Source organism: Coenobita brevimanus, chromosome 55 (genome assembly GCF_032717465.1).
Source record: "Coenobita brevimanus isolate Jiangsu-jjx chromosome 55, ASM3271746v2, whole genome shotgun sequence".
NCBI lineage: Eukaryota > Metazoa > Arthropoda > Malacostraca > Decapoda > Coenobitidae > Coenobita > Coenobita brevimanus.
The window spans coordinates 62949951-62974467 of NC_137008.1; the positions used below are offsets into that span (position 1 = coordinate 62949951).

At 38.4% G+C, this 24517-nt stretch overlaps 1 protein-coding gene across 1 annotated transcript in view; it reads left to right on the forward strand.

Moving 5' to 3' along the window:
• Positions 1-24517, forward strand: part of fab1 (1-phosphatidylinositol 3-phosphate 5-kinase fab1) — a 72994-nt gene that overhangs the window by 17060 nt on the left and 31417 nt on the right. Inside the window, exons 12-23 of the mRNA XM_080273757.1 lie at positions 140-341; positions 2051-2155; positions 4951-6133; positions 7178-7358; positions 9761-10007; positions 10270-10445; positions 12910-13024; positions 14246-14392; positions 16682-16837; positions 17627-17786; positions 19060-19201; positions 20567-20637. Coding sequence (XP_080129883.1) covers positions 140-341; positions 2051-2155; positions 4951-6133; positions 7178-7358; positions 9761-10007; positions 10270-10445; positions 12910-13024; positions 14246-14392; positions 16682-16837; positions 17627-17786; positions 19060-19201; positions 20567-20637 — 2885 coding nt within the window. The remainder of the gene's footprint in view (positions 1-139; positions 342-2050; positions 2156-4950; positions 6134-7177; positions 7359-9760; positions 10008-10269; positions 10446-12909; positions 13025-14245; positions 14393-16681; positions 16838-17626; positions 17787-19059; positions 19202-20566; positions 20638-24517) is intronic.

Below are 24517 nucleotides of genomic sequence, written 5' to 3' on the forward strand. Positions count from 1 at the left end.
AACTGTGTGAAGTTAAGGTGCCCCAGCTGTAATAAGTAGTAGTGTCTTATGCTGTACCAAGATTTTTTTAATAATGTCTTAGATACTAATGTGCTGTATTTTAAAAAGCAGTATGCAAAATTTCTGTTGTTTCCTCCAGATACGTCCAGTTTAAGAAGGTGCCTGGAGGTAGCCGTAGTGAATGCCAAATAGTAAATGGTGCAGTCTGCACCAAAAATGTGGCAGATAAATCCATGGCTGTTCGGCTGACTGATCCTCAAATTTTGCTAATAGCATCCACTATAGACTACCAGCGGGGTACCGACAACAAGCTCCTTGCACTTGATAATCTGTTGCTACAGGTTTGTTGGATGTTGTATTTTGTTATTGCCCATTAGATGCCTTTATTTAACTATCTGTATATAGTAGACCCTTGATTTAATGGACCTTAGTAGGCTTGATTTTGGATTTAATATTCACTACAAAGGTCACTGAGTTTCTGTCGCATATAACGAACAGTGTCCATTAAATGGGTCACAGCACATGTGTTTCCCACCTATTTTACTCTGGCGTGGCCTAAAATTGCCCTCTCCCCATTGTGATTGCTGAGTTGTAGTAACAGACTACTGTATAGTAATGTACAGTACTGTTCATGAAGAAGTGCAGTGAAAAAAGATTTGAAATAAGCTACAAAAAGGCGATTTTATGGACCAAGTTATTGTAAAGGTATAATTTTCATTTTTAGTATTAGAATATACTATAGTACTCATCTGTTTATAAACATGTACATGAAATCCCACCTCAGGTGGACACCATTGGATGTAATGTATTATTGGGTTTGTCAGATCAGACTTCACCATAATTAGCCTGTTATAGCAAGGGTCTGCTGTATCTTTATATCTGTGTATATCTATCTATCTGTCAATCTATCTATCTGTTTATCCACCTGCTTATCTCTGTCTGTAATATATATATATATATATATATATATATATATATATACACCCAGGTATTTCTCTTTATATTGTATCATTTATAATGGCTCCATATGCATGCATGTGTTAGCCTTGGTCACATAATGGCAGCTCTACATGCTGCTCAATCTCAGTCAACGTCCCTATTCAGTCCCATATTCCTGAGGTCACGAACATATATTTCATCATCCAAATCTGTTTTCCCACTTGAGAATTGGGTTAGCTAGGCTCGAAAAAAAAAAAAAAAAAAAAAAAAAAAATGATAGTAAGAGAACTAACAAAAAGTCATTTCAGTTAGAAGGGCCACCTCTTTCACTTTTACATTGCTAAGTGTTTTGTCATCTTCTAATTTAGATTGGGTAGGTATTTTATTTGGTGCTGTTGTTTTCATTGCTGTCTGACAGTCATGAAATAAATTAATCGTGGAAAAGAATGTAAAATAGATGGTCCAAAATACTGTAAAATAACAGTGTGACTTGCACACATCGCAGCAGATCTGCGATTCCTCGATAAGGTACCTTCATGACCTCCAGTGAACCAAAAACCTATTTTTGGCCATGCAAAATAAGTTTACTTTTTTTATTGAGTTGTTGTCAGCACTTTGTTAACAAAATTGGAATTGCATTTATATATTGCCCATTTGACCAACTTATTTATATGTACATAGGGAGAATGAAGCCATTTGGGAATAGATAGCATTTACAGCTTGAGAGAAGCTCATAGCAGTAGTTAAAGATGGTTGAAGTAGTCCTACTGCTTTTACACAATATTGGAAACCATGAAAATTCTTGGTATTGAGCAGTTGGAAATAATTGTGGGGAAAGAGATTAGGTTTTGCATGTGGGAGTAGTGCCACAACTAAGGAGTTACAAGATAACATCTTGGAACTTCTTAATTATAGTGCAGTATTACCAGTATATTGATATATCACCCCAGTATTACCAGTATATTGATATATCACCCCAAACAGTTGATTTTGAGCTAGTTGCAATAAGAAAAAATCTTTTATATTGCTACTTGGAGAAAATAGATGTTGAAATTGGGGAAAGTTTATAGAGAAAGCAAATGAAAGTCACTGTATTTTTCTTTATTTACAGGAAGCAAACTATCTACAGAATGTTGTAGCAAAGATTGTCTCTTACAAGCCAGATATTATCCTGGTTGAAAAGAGCATAGCTTTCTTAGCAAGAAAGTATTTGCAGGTGAGTATTTTTTATCTCTCAGCTTTTATAGGATGGGAGCAAATAGTTAAATTTTTTCCTGTATACCTCTTTCCTTCTGCTGAGAACCAGCCTTGCAACTAAGAAATGTTTTAATTGACACTCATTTGATAGTACAGTATATGGAAATTTAGATCAAACATTTCATCAGTTAAATTGAGGAATGAAATGTGCAATTAATGGTTTACAGGTTTATGTGGTCTGTTTACTGCAATAAATACATGATACATGTATGGTTCCAGCACAGTAAAAGTATAATTTTTTTAAACAGAACATCGCCCAGTTGCATTTACAACACGGTGTTAACTATTTCCTTATATTCATTCCATTCTCATATCCTATGAATAATGAAAAAAAAAAATTTAGTTTAATTGCACTTGTTCTTATCCTGTCCACAAAATGGAGAAGGCCTAAAAAAGGAACCGAAGCCAACCCACCCGTGAATCTCATCTCTTTTATGTTTCTGCATGGAATCGTTCTAAATTTTGCATCATTCTGCTAAAAATAATTTCATTTGTATCAAATGCTCTGAACTCTTCAGCTCATAATTCTTCCTGCTCCTTCAGGCACCTTGTCAAAACCTTTCTAACAACTTTACCTCATCATCCTTCCCTCCTCTTATCCATACTGATTGCTCTGTAGCTATTTCTTCTACAGATAAAGCAGGACTCTTTCCTCAGACTTTCTCCTCCAGTTCCACCTTAGACAATTCCGGTGCTTTTCCTCCATTGCTTTTCCACTCTGACTTCCTCATGGCTACATTAAAATTTCTTCAGTTGATGTATTTTCCGCCATCATTGGCATCAACACTAACAAGGCATATGGGCCTGATGGGGTCCCTCCTGTTGTCCTCAAGAACTGTGCTTACATTGCATGGGTAAACTCTTTCGTCTTTGTCTGTCAACTTGTACCTTTCCTTCATACTGGCCTTTCCCAAAGAAAGGGGACCATTCCAACTATCACCCAGTTGCTTCATCATCCTGTGTTTCAAAAGTTTTCTGGTCTATTCTTAACGAAAAAGTTTTATAGCATTTTTCATTGTGATCGTCATTATGGGTTCTGCCAGGGATGCTCCACTTGTGATCTGCTCACCTACCTTTCAGACTCCTGGTCATCCCCATTTTGGGACTTTGGCGAAAGCCTTTGCCATTGCACGTGACATCTCAAAGGCTTTCGATTGAGTCTGGCATAAATCTTTAATTTCCAAACTGCCCTCTTACAGTTTCTATCCTTCTATCTTTGCCTTCCTCCTTAGCTTCCTTTCTTGTCATTTTATAGCTGCTGTTGTAGAAAGCCACCATTCTTCTCCTAGAAGTATCAATAGCAGTGTTCCTCAGGGCTCTGTCCTATCACCAACTCTCCTCCTTTTATTCATCAGTGACCTTCTAAGCTGTACATGTAACCCTATCCACTCATATGCTGCTGACTCCACCCTTCACCTTTCCTTTCTCTTCCTGCAGCATCCACCTCAGCAGTTACTTCAGACAACAAAGGATGAGGCTATGGCACACCTAATGGCTGACTTATTTCATATCTCTGATTAGGGTAAAAATAATCCTGTTGTTTTCAATGTATCAAAAACTCCATTCTTCCATCTATCACCCTGACAGTATCTTCTGCAGGAGTACCCTCTATTTCTGGACAATATGCAGCTCAAGCCTGCATTATCTTTACTCATACTTGGGGTTTCATTCTCTTGGGATTTATCTTGGAAAATTCATATCACCTCTCTTGAAAAATCTGCATCCAAGAGACTAGAATGCTAAGCTAACTCCATGCCTTCTTTACCCCTGCACAGTTGTTGATTTTATACACAGGTTTTATTCGTCGCTGTGTGGAGTACAACTCTTACATGTGGGGAGGCTCCATATATAAAGTTCCTCTCAATAAGTTGGAGTCAAAGGCTTTTTTCTCATTAACTCTTCTCCTCCTACTGGCTCCCTTCAACTTCTGTCTCTTCGCCTCACTTTTACTACTTCAGTAATCCTTGCTCCTCTGATCTGTCTGCATGCATCCCTCCACCACCACATCAGGCACGTAGCACCCACCCAGCAACCAACTCTCATCCCTTTTCTGTACAATTCTCTAATGCAAGAGTTAACCATTACTCTCAATCTTTCATGTATGCAACAGGTCAGCTCTGGAACTGTCTCCTTCTGTCTGTATTTCCTACTGCCTATGATCTCCAGTCATTCAGATGCATTGTGTCCAGGGATCTTGAAATGAATGGATCTTGAATTTGGCTCTGTTATCTTGTTTTTTTTTTTTTCCTGTAAGGAAGAATTTGCAGACTCCTGGCCTTTGGTTGCTTCATCCTTGCATTAAAAAAGAATGAAAATGCAGTATTTACAGTTTGGAAGGACTGGCTGAAGCTTTCTTTAGATTGTGCTTTTTGAGAATAAAGCAGATGATATGAGTTTTATATTGAGTGTTCATTTAGTTTTTTCATGCAAAGAGAATATTAGAAAGGAAATTTGTAATCACCATCATCAATCCCATTTATGATGATGATAAGCCAGTTTCTTTCCCAGTATTGTCAGTGCACGATAGTTAATAATAATAAAAAAGGTCATGAAATTGTCTTATAATTTCTTTTCTGTATCAGTAATTAGATATGTATAACAGTTTCTTGCTGTAATTTGTAAAAGTTACTACTTTTTTTTTCTGTAAAGCTCTTTGTTCTAGAGATTATTCTACAGTGTAACTATATCATCATAATCATAATCAGTATTTTATAATTTGCAGTGTTGTCCTGCATTTCACCATTTTCTCTCTAGGCTCATGGAATCACTTTGGTGATGAATGTCAAGCCTTCAGTAATGGAGCGTGTGGCAAGATGTGCACAGGCAGAGTTGGTTTCTTCCGTAGATGCTCAGCTAACACGACCCACTCTAGGCATGTGTCACAACTTCTACATACGATCATACAGCGTGCAAGGACAGCCCAAGACTAAGACACTTATGTTTTTTGATGGTTGTGCCACACACCTTGGCTGTACTGTTATCCTTCGAGGGGCCACTAACTCAGAGCTGAAACGGGTCAAGAGAATTATGTACTTTATGATATATGCGGTTTATAATTGGAAGCTTGAAAGAGCATTTTTGCTGGATGAATTCACATTGATAGCACCACTTCCATCTGAGAGCTTTGACCTTGAAGAACCTGTGTTTGATGGTGATAACACCAGAACTAAGACAGCTGAAGGAGTATCAGAAGAATATCCCACAATCAGAGACTCTACTGATCATCATGTTATTTGTGGTGAAACTGATGAGAATAAGGAGTGTGGAAGTAGCTCCCAGTATGGAGGTACACCAGTTCCAAAATTGCCAGAGTCTGAGGGATCTGAGAGAAATATAGGAAGTACAAGTAGTGAAATGGACGTACCAACCAAGGAAAAGGTGTATCAAACAATAAGTGACTTCAGTGACCCTCTTCATTCATACCTCAAGTCTGGTGTGTCTCCTCAAGAGGGGCCATTAGAACTGTCCCAGAGTTGTCTTCCTGTTGCTGAAGTTTCCAGCTCAAGTTGTTTTAGGAAAGTTCTTGATGAAACTATTCTTTCATGTTCTCCGTACTTGAAATACAGTGTTCCATACCTTGAATCAGAATTAGGAAAAAACTGTATTCTGCGCCGCTATTTCCAAAAGGATTTGTATTTTTCGGTCCAGCTTGAGAAAGATCATTTCAGGAGACGCCCACGTTTCTCTGAGATGGAAACTAAAGAAGTAAAAGATGAAAACCAGAATGTAGAGATTAAAGCTCCTCATAAATTCACAAAGTTAAAATTAACAAAAGAAGTGGATGATAAGGACTTCCAAGCAATGCTGGCTGACTTCAGGGCTCGTGGAGGACAGATGAGAAACATTTGCAAGTGTGAGAAATCCCCATTAAAGGCTAAGGATAAAGGAAATTCCTCTGGCCAGGCAGTTGTTGAGGGACTTCCCATGGATTTGGCAGGTGAGAAGCATTCCTTCTAGGACATTCTGATGAGTGCATGGATGTTTTGCTCATTTCATTGTATATAGTTTCTTGTACCTTTGTCTTGATGTTTCCAGTCCCAACCCACCTGTTCACATGTTGAGAAGTTTGATTAGAGTGATATGATAATGATGTATAGAATGGTAGACTGTGAAATGATGCTAATTTCATATGTGTGGTATGTTGGGGAGAGCATGTAGAGATTGTCAGGCATGAAAGAATTGATCATGCTGTAGAGTCTGTTGAGTGTGTAGAGGATTTTTGTTATTTGATGGAAATTTTATTTGCTGGAGGTGGGGCTGGAGCTTGCTCTATGGCTAGGGTAAGGAGTAGTTGGAGGAAGTTCAGGGAACTGTTGCTTCTCAAACTGAGAGGGCTCTTCCTCCATACCAAGGGATCTTTGTATGTAGCATACGTTAGAAGTGTAATGCTGTATGGATGTGTAATACCTCCTGGAATGCTAGGCTTAGGGGGCCTAGGACTATGAATGAAGAGATGAAAGAGAGGATAGGACTTGAATGTATCAGTGTTGTGATGAGGAGGTGTAGATTGAGCTGGTTTGGGTATGTTGAGAGGGTGGAGGATGAATACTCTCTCTCTCTCTCTCTCTCTCTCTCTCCAGTATATATATATAATTATGTAAGTATGTGGAACACTGGATTAGATAATGAATGAATGTACTGGTATATATGTCACTTGGGAGGATAAGCTGGGTAACTAGACCATTCAGTTAGCTACCATTAAAATACAGGACTTCAGTAGCCTAGCCGGGGGTTGTAACCTCACAAGGGAAATTACCAGTATAGGGTTGTATGATACCATTTATGTTGCCTTCAGAATGGTAATGATAAAATAGTAACAGATAATTCCACATTAACCCTGAATCATTAGAGTGCTGTATTAAGATTCATTGGTAGAACCATGCTGTAGATCTTCCCACTCCATGTTAATGTGGGAAATTGGATTTGAAGGATGATTGTGATTATAATGAATTGATTATTTTCATCTTTTATCATATGGCAGGATCAAGCAGTGGGAGCAAACAGATCAATGAAAGCAACTTGTGGAGTGGGCAGAGTGGCATGATGCTGACCCCTGATGGCCGTTATGATGCCCTCCATCCCTTCAACCACCAGCGTCTTTCTGTCCTCTTCTCCAGCTACTCTCAGGAGTCAGAGTCACCTGTTTTCTGTGTTAATCCTTGGTAAGTAAAGTTTGCTTTGATTTTGGGTGATGTAGTTGCAGTGGAACTCCTGTAATTGTAAGAAAGCTACTTTAATTCCAAGAAAGTCTACAGAGAGAGGTACACTGTATACTGTAATAGGTAAGAACAGTACTGGGTATAGTCATTGTACGTTACTGAGTTATTTTTGTTTCAAAGAAATTTCAGTATATTGGCTTCTTACTTTTGATCAGTTTTATTTGAATGGCAGTTGGCGGGCTGCTCATAGGTTTAGAGTTGCAAAGACATATTGTCATTCGCGTTTGCTATATCCTTTCAATAGACAGTTTCACGTGACTTTTAGGCAGGTAGTGGTTGTGTACCTTGTACTTAATAATTAAAAACTGCAGTTCTGCTTTCAGATGTTAGGAAGATAGGGATAAGGTGCCCCAAACCACATTCTGGCAGTTGCTTGGCATTGTTATTACATTACTTGGTGGATTCATAGCTCATTATTGTCATCATTCCGCTTGGATTTCCCACTCCTCGTAATAAATGGGTGGAGTGGGATTCAGATATAGGAATGGGAGAGCACAACAGTTGAACTGTCAGCATTTCATATATTATGTACAGTTTCATACTATTGTAAATCTGTGTTCCATGTTTACATAGGGCCTTGTTTTTCTTTAATCCCTACTTGATGGCTCTTGTCCAATATACCCTTCCATTCTGGTCTGTACACTATTTCAACCAGTTACTGTCACACTTAGAGCAGTGTTACTCCCATTGTTATACTCTGCTTTCTCTTGTTTGGTGCTATTACATACTATCAAATGTATATTCTGGTCACCTACTATAGTTAATAGGTAAAAGCTCTTGACCCCAGTTTTGTACCAGCTTTGCTGTGCTCGGTATTTCCTCTAATCTCATCTGTAATTGTTTTTATACTTTTATCATTGTGATGTGTATAATGTATGGCTGTAAATTAATGTGGGCCAAAAACCCAATTTTCTATTATACCAAGAGATAGAGACATGCAGTGCTCAGCCTATAGAATAATAGTCCATCCTCCTTGTGCCTTCTTTGAGAAAAAAGGCATTCAAAATAATAGCTCTTAGGGACTAGGATTGAGGTTGAAGAGTTGAGGGGAAGGGTGAGAATTTAATGTGTTGTTGTGGTGGTGAGAAGGGGTAGATTGAAATGGTTTGGGCATGTTTAGAGAATGGAGGATGACAAATGGGTGCAAAAGTGAGAAGTGTGGATATCGAGGGTAGGGTTGCAAGAGGGAGATTGAAAAAGATCTGGGGCAAGGTCAGAATGTGTGAAACTCAGAGATAAGGAACTGAATAGGGATACTGCCAGAGATCAAGTAGCATAGAGAACTGCCATTATGTGACCAAGGCTAACATATGCAATCATATTGGAGCCTTTATAAACAGTAATGAATGTTACAATAGGCAACTCCTATTGTCCTTGGAGTTTCTCTCGGAGCCTATCATGGAAAATCGTATTACCTCACGTACAAAAGCTCCTTCCAGGACATTAAGTGTGTTAAACCAGTTCCATGTTGCTGAGTTTGTGCAGCTGTCTTGTGTGCTCCTCTGTAGATTATAACTTCCATGAATAAGGGAGCTTCCCATACACAGCTTTAAGGGGATTGGAGTTAAAGGATTTTTGTCTCAAACTCCCTTCTTACTGATGCCCATCATCCTCTGTTCACTGCATCTTTTACATTTTACTACTGCAGTTTTATTGGCCATTGATTTTCTGAACTCACCACTTGCATCCCTTCAGTCATGATGGATGTGGAACACCCACCTGGCCGAAAAATCTCACCCCTTTTCTATCCAACTCTCTAATGCAGGAGTTAACCAGTATTCCCAGTCCTTCATGTGCGCAACAGGTCAACTCTGAAACTGTCTTCCTCAGTGTTTCCAGGCATCTTGAAATGAACAGATCTTGAATATGACTTTTTTTTTTTTTAATTGGAAAAAACTGATTTTTAGTATAGACATTGTGGCCTTACTTTACTTACATAAAAGAAAAAACTATATGTGTACTATATATAATTACAGTACCGTAACCCTCAGTAGTTTTGTTGCCCAATGGCAGGAACTGTCCATGCACTGTAAGCTGGTCAAGTACTGTGCACTGCACGATCATTTATTTAAAATCTTTGGGAATTATTTCTCCCTCCATAAACCATTTAGCATGGCTGTGAACATCTGGGCCACAGCTACTCTTCGTAGGGCTACATTGAGTCTGACCATTAAAATATTGGCATTGATCATGGTCAAGGGTCTGGTGGTTATCTCCATCTCTCACTTGGAGGGGAAAATGGGATTGTGGTCAAACAGAAATGCATTTTTTTTTTTTTTTCTCACCCCATTTGTTAGAGGGAAATAATAATTACGATGATGATGATGTATATTTTTCTTTTTCAGGGTTCTAACAATGGATTTCTATGGAAGAAATGACATTCCTTTAGGGGCCTTCCTAGAACGGTACTGCTTTAGCCCCACTTACACCTGTCCGTCCAGTCAGTGTTCTGTAGCAGTGGTGGATCACATCAGGAAGTTTGTGCATGACACTGGGTGTGTTGATGTCCTTTTGAGACGTTTAGACACACCCCTTGATGACCCCAACTCCGGCTCCATTCTCATGTGGAGTTGGTGTAGAGTGTGCCAGCAGGTAAGAATAGTAAAATTTCATGATGACGAAAATGAGATTATACGACCCATAAAGGTTTAAATCCGAGGGTTGGTGTGTGTTTATGGCCCATATAACATCAGAGTCAAGCGACTGGGTGCCCGTACCTTATCTGTCTGGAGTGGATAGCTTAGCCCCGTGCCCAGATGCCCTTGCCTGGGCAATAAAGGATGAAGGAAAATAGGAATAGATATACAGTAATGATTTTTTGTATGTTATCCTCCCATCTTCTTCCGTCTTTAAGGTCACACCTGTTCGGTCAATGTCCTTGGAAACCTGGTCTTTGTCTTTTGCCAAGTACCTGGAATTGAGATTCTACGGTGGAAGTTTAACCCGGCGTGGTGCCCCTACCTGTCAACACTCCTTGCATCATGACCACTTCCAGTACTTCGGATTAAAGAATCAAGTTGCAGTTTTCAAGTAAGCCTCAATTGTCATACCAGTGGAGGGGTTAATGAAGGCAGTATCTAACCATTCCTGTTCAGAAAACTTATACAGTAGTTGTTTGCCTGTCTGAACTAATTGGGCCTAAGGAGGGTTAGATTATGCAAAAAATTCAGATAATGACAAATATAGTATTTTAGGCATACAATTGTCTGTACAGTATAGGTTCATTACATTATTCACAAATTTACAAGCCTTCCTCCTCAATCTCTTTCTCACTGTCATTGTCATTTATTTTTATTGTGGCTGGAAGAGGTGCTGTTGAGATGGATGGTGGTTGGCTGCCTGATGGTGTAGACGATGATACAGGAGTGGTCGGCTTGAAGGTGTCGAGTATTGTTTGCTTGAATGCCCATTTGCTCTGACTTCTGATGAACAGGCCACGAAGGTCTCGGAGGGAGCTTGAGGCCTTTTGGAAGCGTGGTTTAGCATTTGGGTGCTCACAGTAATCAGTGAGGGTCTCAAAGGCACTCCTGACTTTCCCAGCCTTAGGCATAGGGGCAGCAAGTTTGTCATCATCATCACTTCTTGCTTCATCAGTGGGAGGCATGACACATAATTAATTGAGCGCTGATTAACCCTTTCAGGTCTCCTGGCCATGATCGTGGCTTTATCGGTACAGGTATCCTGGCTACGATCGTGGCTCGCCTATTTGCTCCCATCTCAAACCTGGGGTGGGAAGCTGGTGAATGTTATCAGTATTTCTCTCAACATATACTGATTTCCTGGATATTGGACATTCCAGTTGAGAAGAAATAAATGCAGGTTTATGATTTTAGCTTAGTAGGAGTGTTTCTCTATCATTTTGTATACAGAAATGCATTTATTTGTGACACCAGACACCACTTGCTATGCAACTTCCCATTGTTATTACAGCTCTTGTATAGGAAGTGGAGCCTTAATATTTTGTAGAGAGATGTGCATTATTTCCTTATGCATGAATATTATATTTTTTTCTAAATTTACAAGCCTTAATTTTTTTTTTTTTTTGGTCAAAAATGCAATTTTTCAGACTGGACATACATACCTATTTGCCACCCGAAAGAGTTAAAAGAGGAAAACGTATGAGACGTGAATAACAGCAACGTGGTGTGGGTGTTTGTTATTGTTATGATTCGCCTTACCAGCTACCAGCCACTGCACATGTTTCGCCACGTGGGCGAAATTAAGATATCATTCTTTCATGTACCTGTTATTATTTAGTAATTTTGTTAATTATTCAATATGGAGGTTCGGAAAGTGTCGAGGTTCATATAATGCTGGTTCAGATACGTGAGTGATTACTGTACTTGTTTCAACAAAATCATCAGTAGATAGCAAGAATATAATATAAAAAGTAATCTCGGATTGAAAGGATAAATTGTGATCAGTTATTAATCAGCTTCAAGAATTTTTTATCAAACTGTTCATTATTCTGTTAATCAAACTTCCATTTTTTATTGTAATTATAGTAACTTGCTTAAAGGCTGCCTTTATGTCAAAGGGCCAGAAATGAGTCATAACTTGAGAACAAATGGCCTGATTGGACTGAAAATTGTTTTATTCTTCAAGTTAGAGCATTTTAATGGTACCTTGCTTTAACAAAAATTGTGCCATGTTGCACCATTTTTGCTTTGTTAAAGTAACAAACAGACCAACGAATATACAGAAATCAGACAGTTATAATATAGATATATTTTCTTCACAGCCTGGTTAATCAACAGACTAAACTCATTGCTCCCAAGACAGCAGTTGAACAGAGTCCATATTCTGTGGGATTATGATCTTGATCATGAAAATTATAGTAATTATTGACTGAGGAACAAATAGGTTTAGAAAATTTTGGAAAGTACACAAGGAGTATTTCTTTAAGATTAGTGAATATGTTTATGCTGTTGGAAGAATGTCATAACGTGAGATGAACAGTAAACAAAAATTGTAAGAGGAGTGGAGGACGTACAGAATGGATAGGTGGGGTGGATGCAAGAGAGGAGTTTGGATTAAATATAGTTTATGATCTGAGAGTAAGAAGTATATACTGTAAGTCAGAGTGAAAGAAAGGCTTTTTATATTGTAGTTTAGGAGGTTATTTATTGCAAGTTTTTCTTAAAACAATAAACTTGTAGAAAGTGGTTTTGAAATGCAGAGATGACCATGGGAGAAAGTAAAGTAGGAAGGATGAGTGTGAAATTATGCTCACAGATGAGAGAGAAGTAAAGGGGAAGTTGGAAAATGTAATTTTGAAAATCTATTGAATGAGAATGACAAGAGAAGAACAGTGGTGAATATGACTTGAGTTTATTAGTACAGAATGAATGAATATAGTTGGCAAGAATATATCAGTGGCATTGCTACTGGTATTGTATGAAAAAATCTTAAATAGTATATTACCCTTACATAATATTACTCAGTTTTTGGTCTGCCTAATGGAAGGATACTACCGAGCATCCCTGATTTTCAGATACTACAGTATCACACTGCGAGAGGTGGCTCTACCCCCATCTGAAATGAAGTTGTGTTTACCCCCAGTAACTCAGACCTCAGTGGTAGAACTTATCAAGGGAGTGGCTATGCAGGTACTGTTCTCTGTTCCTTTTTTTGTATTGTTAGTGATGCCATTTTGAAATGCTAGGCAATTTGTCACTTAAGCTTGGCAGTTATGATCATAGAAAACATTAGTCAAATGGAAAATGAAGCAGTAGAAGTAAAGCTGTTAGATTCTGGTGTGGTATAATAAGTCTTGAAGTTTATATAAATATCAGATATTAATTGCCTGTCATTGCCAGTTTTACTGTGAAATTGTGCCATGTTATAATAAATGTTTGCCATAAAGTAACAAAGCTCACTTATATATTAGCTATAAAGAGAATTATTACCTTTGTCATTCTAGCCATCTCCCACATTGAACTTGTTGACTGCAACAGGAGCTTGCAAAACAGGCTCTGTGGTGTGGCAGTATTGCTAATTTAGTGACCATTGCAAAATGACTTCAGATGTACATCATCGTATTGGAAATGGTATTACACACGTACCCCTGAAATATTTTTGCTCAATTCACCATGGTTTTGGAGTTATTTTGATGAGAAATTTCCTAGTTGGTGGGAAACCAGCAACTGTGTGAGTGGGATTCACTCCTGCCGAATCCTCATTGAGTTTCCAGTTAGTCCAATAAGCCATAACTTGAGTGTGACATGCTACTTTCAATAATTTATTCAGTCTTTCCTTCTATTCCCATAGCCATTGGCCTTGCATACTATTTTATAGTCAAAAACTATTTTTTAAGGGACAGGTTTGAGTCTTTCTTTGGGGTTGACACCATGGCAACTGGATCAGAAAACGCTTAAATTTTGTTCATAGCGGCTACTATTACTTTGGGGGATCAATCAAAGGGTTGGGGGTGAGAGATGAGAGAAGCCTAATATCCCATAAGAACTGCCTGATGCTGCCCTTTTTAGCAACTTCGTGTTGAATTATTAAAAATCCCACTCATATGAGGTAGGTCGCATGCCCCGTGAGTTTACTCAAATGGACCAAGTTGCATGCCATGTGTTAGGTACAGCATGTGGGTTGTGGAGAACCAGAGCACAGCGCATTGGGAGAATGACTTGGAAGAAGTGAGCCTCAGATATAGTCCCTCTCCTTTGTGTTACTGGATGTTTGATGGATGCTGGCAAAATTGAGATCAGGGATCCATGCTTTGGATCTCCCAACCTCATACATGTATATAACTGTGAGATTTGTGTTAGGATGATGATACATAAAGAAAGCAGCATTTTGCAAATCCTGATTCTTTTCAGGGATACTCAGTATTTTCTACAATTCTTGAGAAAGTGACAACTTTGCTGTCAGAGTGTGGAAGTCGTTGGGAACCTTTGATTGTGGAAATTAGCGAGCACCAGAACAAGCAGCGTTCTGTCTTCAGGGGTATGATTGAGAGCATCCAGGTAATATATTTTTTAAAATCATATAATAGCCTAAGTTATGTGAGATATTAAGAAGTCATTGGTGTCCATCCATGTAACTGGATCATCCAGTGTCTTGAAATATTTGATATTTGAAAAGAATATTCCCTTTTAATTATTTCACTGTGCAAGTTTCAGTATTTCATACACAAAAAATTATCACTTAATTTCACACAATGCACTGTTTGTAACACATGTGCACTGTCATTTAGCAATAGCAGTGGTGTTTCAGTGGCCTTGCATGCTCAAAATGGAACAAAAAGTAGACAGTCACAGTGAATGTAAACACTGGGTGGCCATTTGGTTCAAACACCTGACTGTCACCATGCACACTAGGCAGCATGCACAGACAGGATTGTCATACATGGCTATCACAATTATCATTCTAGCCAATTTCACAATCATTTCACAATAGTTGTCACGACACTGGGTCTAACTTTTAGTTCATTGTTATATCAATTTATCACTCAGCGAACAAACATATAGCAAGGCCTGACTGTATTAATTGGTTACTTTAAGCTTCTTACAAATTTTGGAATTGTATTAAACATTAGAAATGCATAAGAGGATGTCTGTATGGTACCTACATTTCACTGGTTTATTTTTCATGAACTGGAGGTATTGTATATATGTATTCCATTTTTAGTCATTTTACTGCTATACTTGTAGGTGGTGATGACCATCATCCACTCACTTAATGTAGTGCTGCTGCTTTCTTCCTTCCCTTTTCTTATTGTGACTGTGTCTGACCTTGTCTCTTCCTAATTTCTCCATTTTCTTCCCATTACTTTTTATTACTCCTCATTCCACTTCAGATGACTCTACACTGAGTGATATAGCTAATAGTCTCCTGTAACCCAGGAAACCATTTACAATATTGGGTGGTAACTATATAACCAAATTGTGGGGTGAAGTGGAGTCTGCTATGATGCCTCTGTTAACTGGGTGAAGGGACACAAATGTGGTATCCATCCAGAAACCAAACCTACACACAATTCCTTGCGACTCACTGTGGCAGTGCACTGTCAGCCACATGGGAACATCGGTTCACTGCACAAGACAGCCCTGCAGGAGCAGTTGCTTGCCAGTGGTTGATGGATTTGCTTGGCTAGAGAGACTTGGGTTGATCACCAGCAGCAGCAGCAACAACTACTATACTATATTTGCCCTCCTTCAAGCACCATATAGGTTAACTGTTCAAAGTTATGTGTTCAGATTATGAAAGTTGTGTTTAATTTTTTGGCTTTGTGGTCTTGAATAAAAATTTTGAAATGTATTAAAATGTTGGGAGCAGGTTTGATATACAGTAATGTGACTTGCAAGTATTTAGTGGAGTGCTGGGGATAAGTGTTTGGGTTAGTGCAAGATGTGTACCGTATTAAAATGAATGAGTTTGGTGCAATATAATGAATAAATAAGATGCAGTTTGGTGGGTAGATGTATTATACTGTGTGTGTGTGTGTGTGTGTGTGTGTGTGTGTGTGTGTGTGTGTGTGGTGTAAAATGGTGGGAGTGTGTGTATTGTATGATTCTGTGTGACTGAGAGATGTATGATTATGTGGGATATTGACGGATACTGCGGTATTGATGTGTTCATGTGTGAAATGAAATCCAGTTAGGTTTACTATAGTGTGATACCCGGTAATAGTGAAGAGTAGATAATGTCGAAGAATGTGAATTTTCAGTAATTAGCACTAATATGTAATTGAGATCAGAGTGAGTCATGCTTTGTTCCAATAAAATGCAGTACAATACATTATGGCTCATTGTAGCCCCATTCACAGGTAGACATGAAACTAATGGACTGCAGGCCGAAGTTTCCCTTCTATAGCCCCACCATTCTCATTTCAAAGGATAGGGAGGGAGGAGATTAGCATATGTAGAACTGATCTAGTTAAACTGATGTCACTGCTTGAAGGTGTCCCTTTCCAGCATCACATTATGGCCTGAATATATTAACCCTCTCAGGCGCAGGTGGTTTGAGTTGTCAGATTGTTTAACAACCTGTAAAGTGCACCATGACACGAATCGGGTAAAAAAAAAAAATATATGACACATCAGCCGGAAACTTGTGTCCTCCTTTGTTTGACACGATGTGCATCATGCTGTGTTGTATAGGATGGTATTTAATGATTCGATTGGAGTCCGTGCATGAAAGGGTTAATTAGTGAGGTGGGTAAATAGTGGAGAAAAAATGCAAAAGTATTCTGTGAAGGTTAGTGAATAGTAGGTGTGATGATTTTGACAAACTTTCCTCCCATACCAACGCAGCTTCAGTTGACATCACCCACCCTGGAAGCACGGCGGCTGCATCCTCCAACCCCAGGAACCACCCAGGAACTTACCTCCACCATGCTTGCCATTACAGACCAGGTTACCATAATCAAGAGGCTTATTGCTCAGGTGGTCACAGATTGGAATGCAAAGGTATGCAGATAATGCCCTGCTGCTTGCTAATAGTGAACTGGATCTTTGCATGGAGACTGGTTCAGAGCTTTGTGAATGTCTGAATAATATCTTTGAAAGTAAATGTGGAAAAGAGTAATGTGATGGTTATTGAGAGAAGGTGACTCTCATTGTGATGTTCTAGTGACTGAAGAGAGACTAATTGGTGAATGACTTTAAGCACCTTGGCTCAGTAATATAGAAGAGAGGTACTGTGAATGTTCAAAAGAAGTGGAAAATAAAAATAAAACAAGGGAGAAAGGTAGCTGGTGCTATGAAGATACTAAACAGAGGTCTGAGTGTGTAGACTGCAAGAGGATTGCATGAAGGTGTTTTAGTGCCCATATGAACGTAATAGGTGTGAGTTTGATGTGGCATTAGCACAGAAAGTTAAAGAGTTATGGATCTGGGATTATTGAGGGATGTGAGTGTTGTGTGTAGAGTGTATTAGAGATGAAATAATTTGGTTCATGAAAAGGGTTAATTCAGGAAGTCTGTTGATAACAGGATAAGAAAGTTTCTTGATCATATCTCACCAGTTCATTAATGTCAAAAATGATGATGATGATGGATGATGAGAATGGATGATGATAATATCTCTTCTGCCTTGATTTTTTTTTTAATAAGTTCAGAGTATAGGCAGCTGACATAAAAAGTAAGGAGAGGGCATTAAAAGGTAGGGAAGTATGGTTCTTATGTAAACATAATGGTGTTCAAGAGTTTAGTACTCAGTGTAATTACAGTGATCTAAATATCCTCTTCATTGGACAGGTTCAAGACCTTGTGCAGCTTCGTAAAAAAGAAGAAAAATTGGAAAAGGCAAAAGCTTTGGCTACTACTGGTGGAGGAAGCGCACTTCCCCGTCAGTCAACAAGCACTTCTATATCGACTTCATCTGCAGCTTCAGCCCATGCCACCAGTTCCACAGGAGGTTTGTAATTTTAATGGTTATCTGAAAGCATAAAGGTATCATTTGAAATGTTTAAGTGAGTTCAGTATGCAAGTGTGAACAGTTCTGGGTATTGTGCACTATAGTCATGGCACGTGAGTCTGAAGGTGTTATTATCATACCCTGGCAACCTACCAGTCAACAGTGTGTCTGATTTCGTATCACATTAAACACAAATTGTACTATCATACATGAATATGTTATACTCGAATATTATTATACATGAATAGATTATACATGAATCACATGCGTATCATATTGTACATGAAATTGGACGCACAGTTGACAAGTAGGTTGCCAGGGCATGATAATGACACCTTCAGACTCGTGCGCTGCGACTGTAGTAGAGTAGGAACCTAATTCTGCTGAAGTATAGAAAACTTGACTATAATTATAAAATGGGAAGGAAAATGGTTTGCTGTGGTAAAAGGATGCAAGAGAAAACAAGATGGAATGGAAAGAGGAGTTATGTTTGGAGGTGCATGTGACAAGTGTTGCACCCCTTTTTTAACCTTTTGAATTTGGTGACTTGTTTTAAAGTTTACTCTTGATATTTTCAGTTGATTTTAACAAACATAAAAAAAGTATCTCATACTAAAGGGGTTAATGAATGTTGTATCTAACTTCTTCATTTGAAAAACTCTGTTTTGAGCTAAAGAAATAAAAAATAAAAGTCTGGAGAACACAAAAACAAACTAATACAGTATGTATGCCTAAGAATTGAAGGGCTTAGCATGGCAGTAAATGGAAAGTGTATTTGCCCCATAAATTTTGAGAGAGTGACATAATTAAGTAAACCATGCGGCATGGAAGAAGCATCTTATGGGGATGCAATCAAGAATTTTATCACATGAGTGATGAGTGGAGCCAAGATTCTGGGGGCTTGAATGGTGAATGAATGTGTGTGTTACTCATTTGATTGGGCATATTAATGAATTTTACCACTATTGTACTTTTTCATTTTTCTTGGACTTTCTTTACCCTACCTCACCCCCTCTACAGGTGGGAAATAGAGACAAGATGATAATAATAACAACAGTAGTAATCATAATTAAAATAAATGAACTGGTGGATGACTGCAGTTTGTCACTCCTTTCCTGAATTCTACTGCTTTGTCCATACTTTGTGAATGTTTCTTTTCCTGCAGTCCTTAGCACCAATTGCCAATCTTCACCAGAACTTTCGTGTATTCAGCAATTGCAGAGTGTTGGTAAAATGCATGAAACTTTACTGTGATTGTTATATCATATTCCAGAGTTGTTCACTGCCCAGTCACAGAAACAAGGTGGTGATACAGCATCAGTAGCCTCCTCTGCAGCTTTAACTGGAGTCTCAAATGAGTCTCTTAGTCTCTCTGCATCATCTAGTGAGCTGCCTGGGCAGGAACAACCCAGAGTGTAAGTATTATGCATTATTAACTACCTGTATAATATTTATAATGCTACTTTACAGTAAATTGTCACTGCACACTACAATTCAGTTGTATAGTCAGGATTAATAGTTCATCTAGTATTTCATTCTCTCTCTCTCTCTCTCTCTCTCTCTGTCCTCTCCTCTCCTCTCCTCACCTCTCCTCTGCATGCTTATATTCATGATGAAAGAGAGGATAGGTATTTTTCTCTACCCATAGATGTTTCTCCTGTATATTATGTGTCAAAGAGGAGGTGAAGGTCATACATTATTTCTGAAATATCTGCAGTAGAGTAGTTGGTAAATTTTTGTCTCTTATTGTAATATTTGTTTGTTTTCTTATTGCATTGGGGGCAGGGTGGCTCATTGGTATAGTGCCTAACTAGAGATTGAAGGGTTGAGAGCTTGCGCCCTGCATGGTTGGGCTAGCTGCCCTGCTGGGAGAGGTAGCACTCTTCCATCACCAAGTGGGGCTGTATTATCTGTCAGGGTCTAGCTTGGGGAATTCATTTCCCCATATAAAAAGTTAAAAATAAAGTCTTTCTAGATTGTAAATTTCATTCGATCATAATATCCATAAGAAAAAAAATGCTGGTGAAAAACAGAAAAAAATGCCAGTTTGATATTTGTCTATTCAAATTAATTATTGATTATGAAAAATATTTAATAAGATTAAGTTGCGGCAATGAGGAGAGTAGTTTGACAAAAAGATGTTGGAGAAGGTTATGTAAAAGCATTGGAAAACATATATAGTATATAGATTTCACTGTTACTAAAAAGATAAATTAATAAATAAAATTAGTATTGACAAAAAATATCAGTAATTAAGGAGACAGTTTTTCCAAAGTTGTTTGCTAGATACATATTGGATATTTAAGATATTAAATTGGGATACTAAGGGAATAATAGAGTGGTGGGTGACTGACTGGTCCTTTGTTGGCTGATGTCATTGTTTAGTTGAGCTGCAAGGTACCGCAAAAAAGTATGAGCTGAACTGAACAGGTACAGGCTGAAAGTAGGCTTTGATAGCATATGATGAATCAATATAATTCTGAATGGATTAGTGAAGAGGCTGTTCCTGAACTTACAGTATTAAATAGGTTTATCATTAACTGGCTTTAATTAGATATCTGTTGTCATAGTTAAAGAAAATAAAGAATACCTGGCTGCATAGCATCTATACATTGTTCTTAGTACTGAGTATTAGTGCCAATAAGGTGACATATGAAGGTTTGTGACATATATGAAGACTGCTGGGCTTCAGGGAATGGACTGTTATGTCCTTGCCCAGAGTGACATACGAGAGAAAGAAATCATAATGGGAATAACATTGAAATATTTGATGCTGGTAGTGTGGGAACAGAGGGAGGAGAAGATGTGATGGATGAAGGACCAGAAGCAACGTCATCACCCCAGTCACACGGTAAGTACCATCATCATCTCACAAGATTATATTTAACTAGACACAAATCATTTATCTCCTGTTCATATTATTTCTCAAGCTGCCTCACTGTAGTTTGCCTGATGGTATCAGCAGTGACATTTAACACATAACAACACTAGGTTGCTCAATTTATTTCATCCTGCTTACCCTCCTAATACCCGTTAAAGTTAATTTGAAGATATTACCCATATCATAACGTTTTTCTGAAGTCCATATCTTTAGGCCATGATACATCTCAGGTTAACTTCATCAGTCTGGTGGCATTCATTCTGCAGTATTTAATTCTTCCTACTATCAGATGATTTTATTTATCTTAAGAAACATTTCTCATAGTAAAGGAGTTAATGGGGGTTATTTTGAAACTTTCACAACAAATGGTCTCTACTACATTGAGTAAAATCATCTGCAGGTAGGAAGAACAAAGTTAAAATAATGACACTGTATTGAAAGAGTTAGAGAGATAATTAAATCCTTCAGGTATTTTGTTACTTTTGGCCTCAAACTTTCATGCTAGAGAGTCATGTATGCATTGTGGATGTAGGCTTCAGATGCTTTCATCTCTGGTACAGTTTGTTGTGGAATTTTCACCCTTTTTTGGGGGGGATTTTCTTTCTTATGGCACACTCTGGAAAAAGCATGTGTGTGCCAGGTGGGGTTAACAGCTGTACTATATAGAAGTTGTGTGTGTACAGACTTTGGTTCATATTTCATTTTAGGCTTTAATTGGGCACCACCAGGCTGACCCATTGAAAGTCTGTATATGTAAGCTGGTTGTTCGCTTCATAATTTTTAAAATATTTTTTCATCATACAATATTGTCTTTTAAATCATATGTACTAAATGCATTACAGATTATAGGAATTGATTTGATGTTTGTACACTCTCATCTTTAATGTCGGGACCAACTGCCTATCCCCAGGCTCCTGTGCTCCTCATGGGGCAATGTAGGATTGGATGATGGATGGATGGATGGATTATAAAGTTCAGAATCCTTTAGAAAGAACAGCTGATGATTTGTAAATATCTAATGAATAGTTTTTTTTTTTTTCTTTAAATAAACCTATACCATGTATACTGTATTAAGCTGGTGTCAAGATAGTTACAGCACTTTGGTAACACTTTAGTAATTGTTCCTTGTCAGAGGATAGCTGCCCAGTGGTTGGATATAATCTTTGGGAAGCTTATCAAATTCCAACTTAATTGGGATTTATCAAAGGCCTCTGAGGTGGAGCCAGAATTCTTGGGGGCTTGAATTTTGCGTGAATGAGTATCTGACCCATTTCACTGAGAGTGCTTTTTGTAATTATCATTGTTTACTACTCTCTCTTTCCTTGTTTCCTGGACCAGCCTTACCCTCTCCTTGAAAGGGGAGGGGGTAATGTTAGGTTGATGAATGGTGTTTAAACTTTGTTTGTTTAGAAAGGCTGCAACATGCTTACATGTGTTGACAGTGGTCACTTAATAGTATTATATGTACATTGATAGATACTTTAACTATCCCTGGGGATATGGCTGAAACAAAACTACTCATATAGCTACTTCTTGTACTTCATAAAAGGAAGCTATATATTTTGTACTTGAGATGGATGGGGAGTTGGGGAGGTAGGATTTTAACAGGAATTTCTCCTCTGGCTCATGTCCCTACTAAGAGGCTTCCTACATAGTTTTATATTCCCAGTGTGAGGATTCCTTCCTCCTTACTCATATCCTTACTAAAGGCTTCCTGCTGTCCTACTGATGCTCCCATTGAGAGGCTTTCTTTGTCTCCTGACTCATATCCACAGTGAGAGGCATCCTTTCCTTTGATTCCTTTGATTCATATCACCAGTGAGATCACCATGGTATGTTGTGGGAGCAGTATTCTCCTGGGATTTGAAGGCTTCCTGGTACCCCTTCCTTAGCAATATACAATCATTTTACAGTTTTATATTTTCTTCCTGTCTGTATTTTTGTAATATTGACATAAGTTGTTTAATTATCATGCAGTAAAACATTAACGTGCCATATGCAGAAATAGACTGATCAGAAAGACATGCTTGGGAGCCTCTTTAATTGGTGAGTGTACAGGCCTGGATTTTTCCTCCCTATGCCGGATTAGTGATGAACATATTCAGTGAAACTGTATGAATGAATTTTACTGTACAAGCCATTTCATATCTTATCATAGATAAATAGTACAGTGTAGGCTTTACTATTCATTTGAATGCAGCATTTGGCCCTGTAGATTTTTATAAATGCATTAGAAGTATTGTTATTGGTAAGAGTAGTAAGCCAGAGATTCACTGCTATACAGTAATCAGGAAATAGTAGTATGCTGTAACATGCAAGTAATATTAGTGAAATGAGCATGTACAGTACTGTGCTGTAGTTACATAGTATTTAAATACCTAGCCTGCTTTTTTATTTTAAGCTGTCTTGATAAGTACATGCTCACCTGATATTAGTGCTGGTGTACTTGTTTGTCTGTGGTAGTTGGATAACCACTGCAGTACTGTTTGTAGCATATTCATAAAATTTGATTAATTTAGTTAATTTGGGCTTTAATTCAGAGTTATGGGAATGTTCAGCAGCATTTAATCATAAACCATTGCTTGTGTTAGTGACCACATTCATGTTAATTTTATTACTGATATAATTAATTTTTTGAAGCCCTGCAGTATTGTTCTGAGATTATTTCCCCAGTTGCCCTTGGGTGGGAGAGGAGGTTCGGATGATGATGATGATGATGATGATGATAAGCATTTGCTAGCATTTACTGACATTTAGAAAAGAGGGTAAACAAAAAGAGCTGATTATTTGTTCAGTGTTATTCAGCATTAGAATTGTGGCTTGTCTGAAGTTGACATATGGAGATTTACATTATATTTTATGACTGAAATCAACCTATTTTACTTATCAGTGGTAGGTGGGGGTGCGCACCATCCACTCATTTGATGTAGTGCTGCTTTGGGTATCTACCCTTTCCTGTCTTCCTTCCTTCCCCTTCTGTCTTTCCTTCGTATCTACCCTTTCCTGTCTTCCTTCCTTCCCCTTCTGTCTTTCCTTCATTCATTCCTCATCGTTCTGCCCACAGGTGACTTTGCACTCCTTCTTCTGTATTTCTTTCATTCATTCTTTCCTCTTCTTTCTGCCTATGGGTGATTCTACACAGAGTGACAAGCCAAATGGTTTCCTGTACACCAGGAAACCATTTACTATGCTGGCTGGTAACCATGTAACCATTTATGGCACTTGATGGTTTAGTGGGTAATTAACCCGTTAACTGCTCTGTACAGCCTGGGCTGCTCCGAGTGCGATTGCTCAATACAGCCCTGGCTGCGCAGATGAATTTCGAATATAGTGCCATGGTGACCAAGGCCGACCCATGGAAGCATGTTTGAGCCTTCAAAACCGAAACCGAAAAAGAAAAAGAAAACGAAAACTGTATTCCAACAGGGAATCAGACACTTTGATGTTCATCCATGGCTTTACCAAGGTAAATATTGAGCTAATATTTCGTTACTATATACTTTGGCATGTGTTCTCTCACATCCCAAGACAAAATTTGGCCTTTGGGAAATTTCATTTTTACCCTTATGTCTGTGCACCACGGACACCTCCAAAAAACCACCATGCGCAGTTAATGGGTTAAGGCGCTTGAATCAGATTGAGCCTGTGTAGGTTTATATCCAAGGGGTGGTTGGGATTTATTGCTCACTTAATGCCACTCAGGGATGAGTGAGGCTGGTCACTCTCATCTTAAATGTCAGGACCAACTTGCCTAGCCCCGGGTTTCTACGCTTCTCATGAGGTGACATGAGATTGGATGATGGATGGTTGGATGGATCAGCAAACCCATAATGATAATACATATTACCAG